The sequence below is a fragment of the Schistocerca serialis genome, chromosome 8 (assembly GCF_023864345.2).
Source record: "Schistocerca serialis cubense isolate TAMUIC-IGC-003099 chromosome 8, iqSchSeri2.2, whole genome shotgun sequence".
Lineage (NCBI taxonomy): Eukaryota > Metazoa > Arthropoda > Insecta > Orthoptera > Acrididae > Schistocerca > Schistocerca serialis.
The window spans coordinates 616,020,527-616,036,312 of record NC_064645.1 but is presented as its reverse complement, the minus strand read 5'-3'; the positions used below and the strand labels follow the sequence as shown (position 1 = coordinate 616,036,312).

General features: G+C 44.8%; 1 protein-coding gene across 1 annotated transcript in view; it reads right to left on the bottom strand.

The window, feature by feature from the left end:
• The window catches only part of LOC126416037 (nematocyst expressed protein 4-like), a 221,966-nt gene that overhangs the window by 176,103 nt on the left and 30,077 nt on the right, over positions 1 to 15,786 (bottom strand). The window contains exon 2 of the mRNA XM_050083500.1: positions 11,100 to 11,316. Coding sequence (XP_049939457.1) covers positions 11,100 to 11,316 — 217 coding nt within the window. The remainder of the gene's footprint in view (positions 1 to 11,099; positions 11,317 to 15,786) is intronic.

The following is a 15,786-nucleotide window of genomic DNA, read 5'->3' as shown; positions in this document are numbered from 1 at the left end:
TCTATTACATGCCGAATAACTGACAATAGGATCTGTGGACTATACGAAACTGAATATTAGAATGGAATTGGACACTTAGCTTTGTGAAAATAAAACCGTACGAAGTTTGAATTACTGTAGCGAGGTGTAGTAATGGAGCTTAGTCCTTGCTATGCTGTCTTTGAATGACGAACTATAAAAATCACCGACATTTTCGTTGCCGTAACTTCTGAGAGTAATTGTAGGAACAACTCCCTTTTCCCTCTGTACAAAACGCTATCATTCATGATCATTTAATTATTATCGAATTTTGTTAACGAAAAAACTAAATTGATTTCCATAGTTACGTATTTTTAGTAAAAATAAATGACATACAAAGACGTTATTAACTATCGTGTCTTCGGTAACGCAGCAACAAATGAGGGGTGATCGACTAAGCAAAAAGTTAACATTAATTATCATGAAAACCCGAAATTTAGTCGACGTACAGTGAAGATGTCTGCGGGTCCTCCACCTGAGGTACGGATATAACGAACAGTGAGGCGTATACAGTAGGTAACCACATAAACATCGTACTTCAGAGAAGTCGACGACAGCAGATCGACGGAGGGCGGCTACAAGCCCAGATCGCGTTTTATGGCTCTGCGCTGGTGTTCTGGCGTGGTCTAGAAGAACGACGACCACCCACGGGTCAGTTCCAGGCTCCTCATCGTTCCCTGAGCTCTCTGTGCGCCTAACCCACACATTCTCGCCTGTCGTTTGAGAGCCCTATCAGACGCGACGATTTTGCTTTTTCTGGGGCTAAAAAACACAACTGAATTGCGCAGAACGTAAACCTCACTCGAAAAGACGTACCGATCCGTGTAAGACACCTCTCATACGCTTCTAAGTGGACACACCGATCAGCTCGGAGATCGATAATTCTCTGTCTATATCTGCACATATTATAATTTAAAGTCCTCCGTCGTCGTTTCTATCTGTGTGTTCAGGATAATCTCGGGAACAACTGTAACTATTACCGCTAAGTAATTATGAATGTCCATTATAAGTAAGGTTGGATGTTACATTTTCATTTGTCGCTTACAATGACGTCTCTTGACAGTAATGGAAGCTCCGAATTGGTCAGCTACAGAGGAGACGGTATCTGACAGGAAAAGCAGTAAACAGCCGACACAGCTCCAGAGATCAGCGAAGCTTGGTGATCTAGCGTCTGCGAACTGAAAGGTTGGGACTTGAATCCAGCTCTAACCACGGATTTTTCAGCGCTCCTTTTAACCTAGCATTCACCTCTCAGTAATGTGGAGGTTGGCTAGAAACGACACGTATTTCGGATTCCACGTTGAACTGTAGTAGGTCCCCTTTCCCCAGATCGATAACTGGCGCAGGTTAGGGACACGCAAGTTGCCGAAGTGGTATCCAACTGAAAGACTTGCAAGAGGTCAGTGAACCGCACGGAATTATTATTACCACAATCTATAGATATGTTTTTTATCCATACATATTTTAGATTAAAGTCTCCTGCCACATTTTTGTGTCCGTTTCTTCAAGCTAATTTCTAGAACTACTGTTGGGATTCTGGTATGGTATCGCCTGGTATGGTGGTGAAAATGCATTTGTGGACCTGATGATGGTCCGTGGACGCAAACTGATTGTTCAATAAAGAAATTTTATCTCTAAGACTTCGAGGTAAATCATAAAAATATTTGTATGTATATTACTGCTGCTCTAGATAAGTTAAAGCTATCCCTGTGACGTCGTGTCGCTAGATCATTACAGTTTTACCCATCTAGTAATACTGTTTAGACTTCTACGTGGTTGCGCGGGTAGCCGCGCGGTCTAGGGAGCCTTGTCACGGCCCGCGTAGCTCCTCCCGTCGGAGGTTCGAGTCCTCCCTCGGGCATGTGTGTGTGTGTTGTCCTTGGACAAGTTGGATTAAGTAGTGCGTAAGCTTAGGGACCGATGACCTCAGCAGTTTGATCCCATAAGACCTTACCACAAATTTGCAATTTTGTACTCCTATGTGTCAACCAATTTCAAGAACGAGGGAGTGATTTCCCTATTTAAATCATGGCTTGGGCGATTATGACCCGAGTTGCTTTGCGAGATAAATCCCCAAGAAAGGGAAACCATAAAAAGTATTGGATTTGTGATAGAATGGATGGCAGGTGGACCAAAAACGTTTTTAATAGATTCCAAAAGATAAGGAAAGACTGGAAATATTGTTTGATGTCAGTATTAGAAAACATTCAGAAGCAACGTGGATGCATACAGATGAAAACCGCAACGCATGGGAGAAGTCCGGAAGATGAGAATAATAATGTATCATTACCGTCTCTGATAGCCAAAGATAGGAATTATGTTCAGAAGCGTCGTCCCTCTCAACATAGTGCCCAGCTGTCTTTGCGGATGTAAATGGGTGCACGTATCGAAGTTGAATGACTGTTACTTAACCGCGTAAACGACAAAATGATTTTTCCAGTATAATAATGACATACATGTCAGCATGTACTCTTTGGTAATAGTAACTGAAGCAGGTCAACTTATTCTTTATTTGTAAATTCACCATGGGACATGGATTGTGAAATATATGAATCAGGACAAAAAAATAGACATGGAAGACACATGATAGTCATAGCGGTATATACAGATTGCTTTAAAAAAGTGTCACGTATTCTTACAGGAGGTGGTGTTGGTCAAAACTAGAAGAAGAAAATTTCCTTTAACGAAAAGTCCGGAAACCAATATCTATTGATACATATACCGTTTAAACACGCAGATTGTGGCGTGCCCCCAATCGTTGGGCTTAAATTTATCCTAAGTGGTTAGATTTTAGTTCACCAACAACCTATACGAACCTGGAAGCATACAGTTATCAATTCAAGTGGACGCTGTACAAAGTCGGCTAAAAATATAAATCCCCCAGCAATTTGTTAACTTTTTCCATTAACGAACACTGAATATTCTTTCCAGTTATCCGCTCTGTACCGAATGAGAGGAGAAATCTGAACTATCGCGGCTGCTAAAATGGTGCCTCTTCCACGGGAGACTTTCTACGGAGATCTGGCACTGAACAAAAGCACAGTGAGCCGTTGGGCGAGGTATCTGCCATCGTCGTAACAAACCTGTCCCATCTCCCGCGTGCCAGCAGACCGCACACAGCTGACTCCTGCATTGTTGAGAGGTGCGGACGTTCTCATTCGAAGTGATCGAGAGATATAAATACACTTCTACTTCCAATGGCAACGCCTGGCCTCACAGAAGTCTGCGCACCCGAGAGGAGCTCACAGATCTTCGTTGGTTCAAATGGCTCTGAGCACTATGGGACTTAACATCTATGGCCATCAGTCCCCTAGAACTTAGAACTACTTAAACCTAACTAACCTAAGGACATCACACACACCTATGTCCGAGGTAGGATTCACATTGCCAAAAACTACGTCAACGACCAGGGCAGGTCACCGGAAAGTCAACGGCCACAAGGCAGAAGATACTTTTGGTACACTTCATTAATGAAGGAATGAATTAAATTAAGGTAAACACCACATAGGAAGACGGCTGCAATTCTAGCTGACTTCAATGCACACACGTTGTTGCTAGTGAGAATCTCCCAGACAGCGACAACGAGGATCAAACGAAGAGATGTGATAGCAGTTGAAGCTTGATAGTAGGTTAAGTGAGCACTCAACTTTAGTGTCCAGGATCGGCTGGCGAAGAACTTCGTATCCCTCGCAAGAAGCGCCCCACAACTCCAACCGCGCGTGCACACCGCCAGCGGCTGCGGCCTGAGTACACGCCAAGGAGACTTCCTCGGTGCTCTGCCCCAACCGACCGACTACCTCACACACGGAAATGGTCAAAAGACCAAATACACGTCGGCCGATGAGACGACCGACCGTACGACCCACCGACGGTCGTTTCCGCTCCAGTATCCTTCCGTCGGACAGTGCACGTGTGTCCCCAGCGGTCGGCAAGTACTGGCTGCCCTCACCGCACTGGCGCTCCGTCCCCGACACTGCTCCGTGCCCGACTGCACTCCTCGTCCGTCTCCAACTGACTTCCAGACACACGATGACCTGGAAATACTATCGGTCCCTCCAGAGTTGGTGCGACAGTGCACTTATTGATAAGCGCTGCTGCTGCCACTCACGGGCAAGTAAGGCAGAAGTTGGTGATGCCAGTAAATGGAGTAAGAAAACGAGGCGGCAGTACCGTAAAAGAAGATGACCAACAATAAGTGGCATGAATACGGGCCGCGCACGGCTCAAATGTGTTACATTATTTATTGAACAGCCGGCCGGGATGGCCGAGCGGTGCTAGGCGCTACAGTCCGGAACCGCGCGACCGCTACGGTCGCAGGTTCGAATCCTGCCACGGGCATGGATGTGTGTGATGTCCTTAGGTTAGTTAGGTTTAAGTAGTTCTAAGTTCTAGGGGACTGATGACCTCAGAAATTAAGTCCCATAGTGCTCAGAGCCATTTGAACCACCTGAACTTATTAAGCGCCCCCTCGTAAATTACCACAATACGAACATATAGGCGGATGCAAATCCTCGAGTAATAGTGGAGGGAAACCATCAGGATCGCTTCAGAATAAATGTATGGGCAGCAGTCGTCGATGACAATGAGACGATACTCTTTACCAAACAGATTAACGGTTCTGTGTATCACCGGTTTCTATGCGATGAATTAGTAGCGATGTTTGAGAACCTCACCTTTGCAGAAAGTCAACGACTGTGGTTTATACTGGATGAGGCACTACTCCATTTCCTACGGATCGTACGAGGGCACCTCACAGCAACGTTTCATGGAGCATGGATTGATCGCAGAGGTCCTAGCATCGTGGCCTTTCTGTTCATAGGATCTGAATCAGTTGAGTTTCTGGCACTGGCGTATGCCCAATCGATCGACAACGCACAGGCACATAGGTCCGTGTGACCAATGCATTTCACATGATCCGACTTAAACTTGTTGTATTTGAATGATTGCATAATTCAATGCAAAGGAGAGCTGAAGGATGTGTTAGGAGATGCGCGGTAAACGAATCAAAGACTGGGTATAACTTCTGCTTCTATGTAATAGACAAAGCTGTAACCTGCCTTCACTGTTGTTCATATTATTTATGGAGAATATGTTGAAAACAATAGACTGGTTGGGTGAGATTAAGGTATGTGAAAAAATATGCAGTCTCTCATATGCGGATGACTTAGTTGTGATGGCAGATTCAATTGAAAGTTTGCAGAGTAATATTTCAGAGCTAGATCAGAAATGTAAGGACTATGGTATGAAGATTAGCATCTCCAAAACGAAAGTAATGTCAGTGGGAAAGAGATATAACGGATTGAGTGCCAAATAGGGGGAACAAAGTTAGAACAGGTGAACGGTTTCAAGAACTTAGGGAAGCATATTCTCACAGGATGGCAAAATAGTGAAGGAACTGGAAGCGAGGTGTAGCAAAGCTAATGCAGTGAGCGCTCAGCTACGATCTACTCTCTTCTGCAAGAAAGAAGTCAGTACCAAGACTAAGCTATCTATGCACCGTTCAATCTTTCGACCAACTTTGTTGTATGGGAGCGAAAGCTGGGTGGATTCCGATTACCTTATCAATAAGGTTGAGGTTACGGATATGAAAGTAGCTACGATGATTGCAGGTACTAGTAGATGGGAACAATGGCAGGAGGGTGTCCACAACGAGGAAATCAAAGAAAAACTGGGAATGATCTCTATAGATGTAGCAGTCAGGGCGAACAGGCTTAGATGGTGGGGTCATGTTACACGCATGGGAGAAGCAAGGTTACCCAAGAGACTCATGGGTTCAGCAGTAGAGGGTAGGAGGAGTCGGGGCAGACCAAGGAGAAGGTACCTGGATTCGGTTAAGAATGATTTTGAAGTAATAGGCTTAACATCAGAGGCGGCACCAATGTTAGCACTGAATAGGGGATCATGGAGGAATTTTATAAGGGGGACTATGCTCCAGACTGAACGCTAATAGGCTTAATTAGTCTTAAATGATGATGATGATGATGATGATGTAATAGATGGAAATGACTGGACAGACCCGTTCCTATCCCAACAGGTACTGTTTTCCGGACAGTATCTTTATTTCTAGTTTTGAGCAATACTGTCTCCTGTTAGAATATCTGACGCTTTTTCCAGTGTCATTTAAAGGGCTAACAGCTGTGATGGTTCTGCAACAGGTCACACGCACATCAATCACGGCCTGACAACGTGGGGCGCCTTAGCCATTGACAAATAATTGGATTCCTGCGCTAATTTTGTCTGCTTGCTTCATTGCGAAGCGCGAGCGTTACGAATCTTGGCTGCGTCTCAAACCTTCTATGACGAAAGGTGACCTATATTCCGACCTGCACGACGGAAGCGTTATAAACGACAGAGCGGCAGCTCTCCGCTATTCCCGGTACCGGAATCTCTCGGTAATTGGGCCGATTGCGAGCAACGCATAAATCCCGCCAACGGGGACAATAAAGCTGTTCAGATGACGTTGTATTTTCGTCGCTCACGCTCTAAACTTGGTGTGCGCACCAAATGTGTCACTCCGGAGGAAGATCCCTTCGTTACGCAACAGATCACCGACCCACAGTGGTTTCTCGTGGTGTCTTAACACACTGCACTTACAGAGAATTTGAAGGAAAGCAGCAACTTTCGGGGGTGCTGAAAATTTTAAGTGGAAAAATGTGCAGATAGCATATTTACTTCCATTAGCCTTCGTTGTTTGAAGGTTAGACATTGAAGCAGCTTTACGTGACTAATCTAGAGTACACGTTTGTTTTTTTAAAAGTGCATAACTTGAAACATTTTCCAAGTAATTTTCAGAAATCGAATTCCCCTCTTGTACGTACTTTTGTTTCGAAAAATATTTTATTGTCAACCATCTATGAGCTTTCTCCTTGCTCACTTTCTTTATAATTACTCCCCTCCTTCTCGATTACTGATTGTTTCTTTGTTACCATAGTATGGTTATCGGCTGGATGAAGTTCATTAAGCACATTTCACTATAATATCACCGATTATTGAATTAGAGTAACAAAATCATGCTCCGAGATTCGATTAAAACTACACCTAATGCTTCAATCTAGGACGACGTTCCCTACTTGCGAATTACTGTCTAGCGCTGTTATTATTATTGTTACACTTAGCCTGACACGTCACAGTAAAATTCAATTCAATTCTTTACTCAGCTACCACTCGACTGCTTCCTCGGATCGACTGGGACCGAATATCCGCGACCGTCGCATCTGTGGACTCCGTTTTAAGTCTTCCGCCGCTGGTGCGCCCTCAAAACATGCAACCGCGAAACTCACTGATTCGAGATGCTTAACCACACGTTGTCCCACCTCGTACACTGCAACATATGTGAAAATAGTGGAGTAAAATCAGAGGTTTAAATAAGCAATTTCATGGTGGAGAACCAGCGACTGTTAGTCATTATATATGAAAAAAAGCTTATGTAACGTAAAGGTACAATAGTTGTCTTTTCCTTCATATATTGTAATTGTAGTTTCATGTAAATTATAGCTTGTATAGAGAAATTCTGTAAAATAGTGTGTGTGTGTAATGTCTGTTAATTGTCAAACTTATTTTTTAAATGTGGAAAATTTGCTTGCAGTCGTCTTACAACTTTCTCCATTCTTAGGTGAGTTTCCTTTGGTAATAAGCTGTTCAAGACATGGAATTCGACATTTAATACGTCGCTTTTAACTAAATATTATGTCACCATTACTGTAAAGGTGCAAACAAAAATGCGTCGTCTTTGTCAACATAACAAAACATAATTTCTTTAACATCAACTCCATTTCTCAACTCGAAAATATTCCACCTTTTCGTTGAGGTTGCTATCGATCCAGAGGAAGCACCAAGTTCTACGTGCGAAAAGCAGCGGAAATACTGAAACAATATTTCGTAAGTGCTGGAGTAATATGTATAGACCATAGCGAGACTGCCGTAATTTCTTGCTTCTGCAGTACCATTTTTCACGCCTTGGCCGACCCCCTGTCTCCGACGTATCCCCCCCCCCCCTCCAAACACGCACTATTAGGTACTTCATAAAGTTAAACATTATCGAATTAGGAAGTCCAGTGATTAAGTATGATCGGGAAGCTAGATTTTGAATATATTAATAGAAAGAAGCCACCGGCATGAATCGCGTAAATATATACAGGATGTCCCATTTATCCTGACCACCCTAAATAACTGTTTGTCCAGATGAAAATTGCAAAATGTTTGATGCAAACGTTCTTTACCCGTCGGGGGGACATCAATCAGCATGATAGCCTTCGTTGAAGCTTTGTTTTTCACAAAGATATGAACAGCGATATGACTTTTTTAAATGACACCCTGTATTTTTTATTTAGTAATTCATTTCCTCTCCTCAAGACCTATTCGAAAACGAATGAGAGAAATATGGTTTCAGCAGGATAGTGCTACAGCTCACACGGTGAGAGCACCCATGGAAGTGGTTTGACAATTGTTCCCAGGACATGTTATTTCGAGATATGGTGATGTTTACTGGCCCCCCTCGTTCATCCGATTTGTCGATATGCGACTTCTTTTTGTAGGGATATTTAAATTCAAAAGTCTACATGAACAAACCTCGCACAATCGATGACCTGAAGAATTCGTCAGGAAATTGAAGCCGTGCCGAATGAAACGTTGGAGAGAGCCATACTTAACTTTCGGGAGAGGATCCAAATTTGTATCCAGCAAGAAGGACCTCATCTCCAAGACATTATTTTTCGAACCTAATTAAAGTATGAATATTTCAAAACTGCATTAAAAAATCCACCACTTAATGCTTATTTTTATCAAACCGTGTCCCAGTCATTCAATAGTGAAAAACGTGCTTTTCCTCTGCTCCACCCTGTATAATTAGAAATAAGAAGAAATGCATTTGTCATAAAAATCGATGTGAGTTAATATAATATATTTGCTGAAATTTTTACTTTAATGACGTATCTTGCGATTAGCAGCCTCAAGCGCCATCGATTTTCTTTCATCTTTATATGTTTTACGGTTCACAGACACACTCTTAGAACATGCATTTTAGTTTATAAAGTTACATCGCTCGGGAAATGAACCCAGGCCGTCCTCGAGGAAGGTGAACATTCCAACACAGAACAATCTGTCCCACCAGCAACAAGTCGTCCTAACTCTAGTGAGTTAAAGGCACACGCAAAACTATATTTTGTCGAGATTTTTTGAGAGTTACATCGAACTACTACAAGCGATTGATATTTGGGAATTGAAATTCATCTACACGATAAAGGATGACAGCCAAAAACAGTTGCAGGATAAAAATTTATTAAAATTCTTGACCAAGGTTTCGGTACATATAAATATACCTTCATCAGAAGTAAAAAATCTAAAATTACATCACGACGCCTTTGGCACAATTGTTTTATTAATCTCCATTGCATGATGTAATTTTAGATTTTTTACTTCTGATGAAGGTATATTTATATGTACCGAAACCTTGGTCAAGAATTTTAATAAATTTTTATCCTGCAACTGTTTTTGACTGTCATCCTTTATCGTGAAGAATTTCAACAGTTGCTGTTGCAGCCATGTTTAAAATCTTGAAATTCATCTACACTACTGGCCATTAAAATTGCTACATCACGAAGATGACGTGCTACAGACACGAAATTTAACCGACAAGAAGACGATGCTGTGATATGCAAATGATTAGCTTTCGAGAGCATTCACCCGAGGTTGGCGCCGGTAGCGACACCCACAACGTGCTGACATGAGGAAAGTTTTCAACCGATTACTCATACACAAACAGCAGTTGACCGGCGTTGGCTGGTGGAACGTTGTTGTGATGCCTCGTGTAAGGAGGAGAAATGCGTACCATCACGTTTCTGACTTTGATAAAGGCCGGATTCTAGCCTATCGCGATCGCGATTTATCGTGTCGCGACATTGCTGCTTGTTTTGGTTGAGATCCAATGACTGTTAGCAGAATATGGAATCGGTGGGTTCAGGAGGTTAATAGGGGACGCCGTGCTGGATGCCAACGGCCTCGTATCAGTAGCAGTCGAGATGACAGGCATCTTATCCGCATGGCTGTAACGGATCGTGCAGCCACGTCTCGATCCCTGGGTCAACAGAGGGGGACATTTGCAAGACAACAACCATCTGCACGAACAGTTGGACGACGTTTGCAGCACCATGGACTATCAGCTCGGAGACCATGGCTGCTGTTACCCTTGACGCTTCATCACAGACAGGAGCGCCTGCGATGGTGAACTCAACGACGAACCTGGGTGTGCGAATGGCAAAACTGTCATTTTTTCGGATGAATCCAGGTTCTGTTTACAGCATCGTGATGGTCGCACTCGTGTTTAGTGACACAGCGGTGAACGCACATTGGAAGCGTGTATTCGTCATCGCTATACTGGCGTATCACCCGGCGTGATGGTATGGGAAGCCACGTCTCTGTCACCTCTTGTTCGCACTGACGGCACTTTGAGCAGTGGGCGTTACATTTCAGATGTGTTACGATCCGTGGCTCTACCTTTCATTCGATCCCTGCGAAACCCTACATTTCAGCAGGATAATGCACGACCGCATGTTGCAGGTCCTGTACGGGTCTTTCTGGATACAGAAAATGTTGGACTGCTGCCCTGGCCAGCACATTCTCCAGATCTCTCACCAATTGAAAACGTCTGGTCAATGGTGGCCGAGCAACTGGCTCGTCACAATACGCCAGTCACTACTCTTGATGAACTGTGGTATCGTGTTGAAGCTGCATGGGCAGCTGTACCTGTACACGCCATCCAAGCCCTGTTTGACTGAACGCCCAGGCGAATCAAGGCCGTTATTACGGCCAGAGGTGGTTGTCCTGGGCACTGATTTGTCAGGATCTATGCACCGAAGTTACGTGAAAATGTAATCACATGTCAGTTCTAGTATAATATATTTGTCCAATGAATACCCGTTTATCATCTGCATTTCTTCTTGGTGCAGCAATTTTAATGGCCAGTGGTGTACAAAAAAAGAAAGGTTAGTAAAATCGCACGGTCGTGCGGTCTCCTTGAGAGTCGTACTGGTGGGAGAGCCTGCGTTCGTACAAATACTGTGTAGGATAACAGCGCAGAGACCGACCTTGCAGCTGCTGTATGGTGGCCTGGTACTCTGCGAGCTTCTCGTCGACGTAGTCCTGCGACTGACTGGCGATGATGGCGGCGGTCTGCGCCGCCGGGTCCTCCGGGGGCCCCGGGGGCTCCAGCGGCACGTAGCCCATCATGTCGTAGCCCGGAGGCGGCGGCGGCGGGAACGCGTACAGGTACTCCGGCGACGCACACATCACTGGCGAGGGGCTCTGCAACACAAGACGCCTTCATTAGCGCGCCGGCTGGCTGATACACTGTTAGCTACTAAAACCACAACACCACAAAGAACAACAAGTAAAAAAAATGTTCTTACATTGCGTATAACAGCATAGGAGAAAGCCACACGATAAGGTTTCCTTTCCTTTTTTTATTTTCGGATTTAATAGTGCTAATATAAGAAATGATCTTGTTGTAGAATATATCAACGCAGGGGTAATTTTCTGTTTCCTAAATTAATTCTGTAGATTCCGGTCTCCCTGTTAGGAATCATTCGATACCACTTTTGTTCAATATTTGCGAGAATCTCGGATTTTGCCGGAAAGCCTGGCTTTTGTTGTACTTATTCATTATTTCTACTTCTTTATCCTATCGGATAGTTATGAAAATATTCGGTATGCTTGTTATGCAAAAATATCGGGTGATCAAAAAGTCCGTATAAATTTGAAAACTTAATAAACCACGGAATAATGTAGATAGAGAGGTAAAAATTGACACACGTGCTTGGATTGACATAGGGCTTTCTTAAGACCAAAAAAAAAAGTTCACGAAATGTCCAACAGATGTTCGTCGTTTGGTGATGGGCGAGTGCTCAGCCGCCACTTTCGTCATGCTTGGCCTCCCAGGTCCCCAGACCTCAGTCCGTGCGATTATTGGCTTTGGGGTTACCTGAAGTAGCAAGTGTATCGTGATCGACCGACATCTCTAGGGATGCTGAAAGGCAACATCCGACGCCAATGCCTCACCATACCTCCGGACATGCTTTACAGTGCTGTTCACAACACTATTCCTCGACTACAGCTATTGTTGAGGAATGATGCTGGACATATTGAGCATTTCCTGTAAAGAACATCATCTTTGCTTTGTCTTACTTTGTTATGCTAATTATTGCTTTTCTGATCAGATGCAGCGCCATCTGTCGGACTACTTTGAACTATTGTATTTTTTTGGTTCTAATAAAACCCCATGTCATTCCTAGCATGTGTGTCAATTTGTACCTCTCTATCTACATTATTCCGTGATTTATTCAGTTTTCTGATTTATACTGACTTTTTGATCATCCTGTGTGTGCACCCCAGATAGCTAGTCATCCAGACATTTTTACGAGGAGCATTTTTCTCGGCCACTTTCGGTTAAAACATGCACAATTTGTTGTTGAAAATTGTGGGCCGCGCTGGATTAGCCGAGCGGTCTTGGCGCTGCAGCCATGGACTGTGAGGCTGGTCCCGGCGGAGGTTCGAGTCCTCCCTCGGGCATGGGTGTGTGTGTGTGTGTGTGTGTGTGTTTTTGTCCTTAGGATTATTTAGGTTACGTAGTGTGTAAGCTTAGGGACTGATGACCTCAGCAGTTGAGTCCCATAAGATTTCACACACATTTGAACATTTTTTTTTTAAATTGATGAATATTCCCGCTTCAGCCACAATTGCTTCATGAAGTTATCGTAGGTAGCAGCGCCCTACGTCGCCTTCAGATTGGCGTCTGTAATGCAGGTGTGTTACAAGCAGGCAGCTGTCATTGAGTTTCTTTTCGCAGAAAACAGAGTGAGCCGTGTACGGCTCGCGTTTATCCCATTTATTGTTCGTCACCTTCTATTACGGTACTGCCGCCTCGTTTTCTTATTCCATTTACTGGCGTCACTAACTTCTGCCTTACTTGCCCATGAGTAGCAGCAGCAGCACGTATCGATAAGTGCACTGTCGTACCATCTCTGGAGCGACCGATAGTATTTCTGGGTCTTCGTGTGTCTGGCAGTCAGTTCTGGACGGACCAGCAGTGCAGTCGGGACGCAGCAGCAGTGAAGTCGGCGACGAAGCGCCGGTGAGGCGCCGACAGCCAGTGCTCGCCGACCGCTGGCGACTAACACGAACTGTCCTACGGAGGGACATTGGAGCGGGACGACCGTTGGTTGGTCGTTAGGTTGGTCGTCTCATCGGCCTTGACCCTTTCACCGTTTCCGGGCCTGGGCAGTTGATCGGTTGGCGTGGAGCTGCGAGGAAGTCTCCGTGGCGCGTCTGGCCGGCGCCGCCGGCGGGGTCCTCGCGCGGTCGTGGTGAGGGGGGTGTTCCGCTTGCTACGAGGCCCGTGGCTCACCGGTCCCGGACACGAAAGTTAAGTCTTTACTTAATCTACCAGCCAGCCCCAACTGTCCACATCTTGTCGTTTGAATTTCGTTGTGGGTTGTTAAAACATCCTGTCGCTTGGTCCGGGTTGTCGTCGGATCGACAATGGTTGGGCCTGTCTCACCTAAGCGAGCGTTGGTATTTGAATTCCAAGCCGACATTCGGAACTTCTGAGCGCCCTTGGGTGTACTGCCTTTTCTTGTTTGTTCTTGTTGTTTGTACTTGTATGGCTTCTAGCCGATTTTTAGATTAAGGTTGTTTTGCCCTTAAGGCGTCAGATGGTTTGAGCCTTCAGCCTAATTTAAGAACTGTTTTACGTAAAGCCTTTGGCATTTTTAAAATTAATGTTATTGAGTCTTAAGTGTTGGGCCCTTAGCTGATTTTGAATTTAAGTTGTTTGCTCTTAAAGTGTAAGATCCTTTGGGCCTTCAGCCTAATCAAGAAACTGTTTTAAGATAAGGCTTTGCCTTTCAAATTTCTGATTTTGGTTGAGTTTTAAGTTATTGGCTTTCAGCCGTTTTTATGGTTCAAATGGCTCTGAGCACTATGGGACTCAACTGCTGTGGTCATAAGTCCCCTAGAACTTAGAACTACTTAAACCTAACTAACCTAAGGACAGCACACAACACCCAGCCATCACGAGGCAGAGAAAATCCCTGACCCCGCCGGGAATCGAACCCGGGAACCCGGGCGTGGGAAGCGAGAACGCTACCGCACGACCACGAGATGCGGGCAGCCGTTTTTAAATTAAAGCAGTCTTGCCCTTAAGGCATGAGATTGTAAGGCGCATTCAGCCGCTACTGAAGTTCCAAAACTAAAGCTGTGTTTTTTTGTTTTAATTTTTTGGCTCTTTTAACGTTTGATCAAATAAAAGGTTGTATGTTCGAGTATGACTGACAGCCGCTTATTTTGGCCCCTTTCCACAACTTGAACTACCTGTCCTGTCCTGCGGGTTTAGCAGGGCGTCTCACAGAGCATCGTAGATATTCATAGGAGCTTGGAGAATGTCTACGGAGACCTGGCAGAGAACAGAAGCATGGTGAGTGTTGGGCGAGGTGTCTCATGATCGCAACAAGGTCGCGCAAACTGTCCGATCTTCCGCGTCCCGGCCGGCCGCAATGTTGGAACGTGCGGACACTCATTCGAAGTGATCGACGGATCACGACCAAACACCTCGCTGCTCAAGTTCTCTGTTGGCACTGCTGATACACTCTTCCACTACTTGGGGTACTGAAAGGTGAGTGCCTGCTCGGTCCTCACCGCCTAATACAATACCATAAAAAGCAACGATGGACCACCTGTGCAGAATTGCTTGCGCATTACGAGACTGATGGTGACAATTTATTGTCGTACGCCGTCAAAGACAATGAAACATGGGTTTATCACTTCGAGGAGGAGGAGATTAGTGTTCAACATCCCGTCAACAGCGACGTCACTGGAGACGGAAGACATGATCGGATTAGGGAAGGACGGAGAAGGAAAGCGACGGTGTCCTTGCAAACCGAACCTTCCTGGCATTTGCCTTAAGCGACTTAGGGAGATCACGGAAAATCTTAATCAGGATGGCCGGACGCGGATTTGTACTGTCGTACTGAGTGTAAGTCCCGTGTGCTAACCACTGCCCTACGACGAACCGGAAACATAACAGCAATCCATGGAGTGTCTCCACACGAGCTGTCCTCCGAAGAAAAAGTTCAAAGCCGGTAAATTCATGGCGACATTGTTCTGAAACTCTGATGGGGTTATTTGGTTTGATGTCCTCCCTCATGGCGTACCCTCGGGAAACTTAACCGTCGCTCCAGCGTTTTCTTGGTCACAAAAATTCAAACGAATTTCTCCTTCTCCTTGATAAACCCAAGGGCTCGCACAAGTCTGCACAACCAAAAGGCGCTCGCAAAACTTTATTGGACTGTTCTTTCTCATCCATCCTACAGCCCGCATCTCGCAAATTCCGAATTCCATCTGTGTGGCCCAATGCAGGATGCGCTCCACGGAAAGCAGTTCGTCGATGATTATTGACGCGGCAAGGATAGCGAGACGTTGGCTGCGACGTCGACCAGTAGAGTGGTACGGTGCAGGCACCCAGGCCCTCCCAGTAAGGTGGGGTCAGGCCGTCGCACTGAACGGAAATTATATTGAAAATAGGGTTTTCAGCCAAAAGAGTGGAAAATAACGAGTTGTATTGGAACCCCGAATAAAACCAACCTGCTTTCAGAAAACAAATCTGTTCCATCACCTATTGAACGCCCCCTCCCCCTTACATTTAAGTTGAATCGGATGTAAATAATTATTAATATTAATACAAATTATACTTTACGGTAATGCATGAATCTCTGTTTTCCT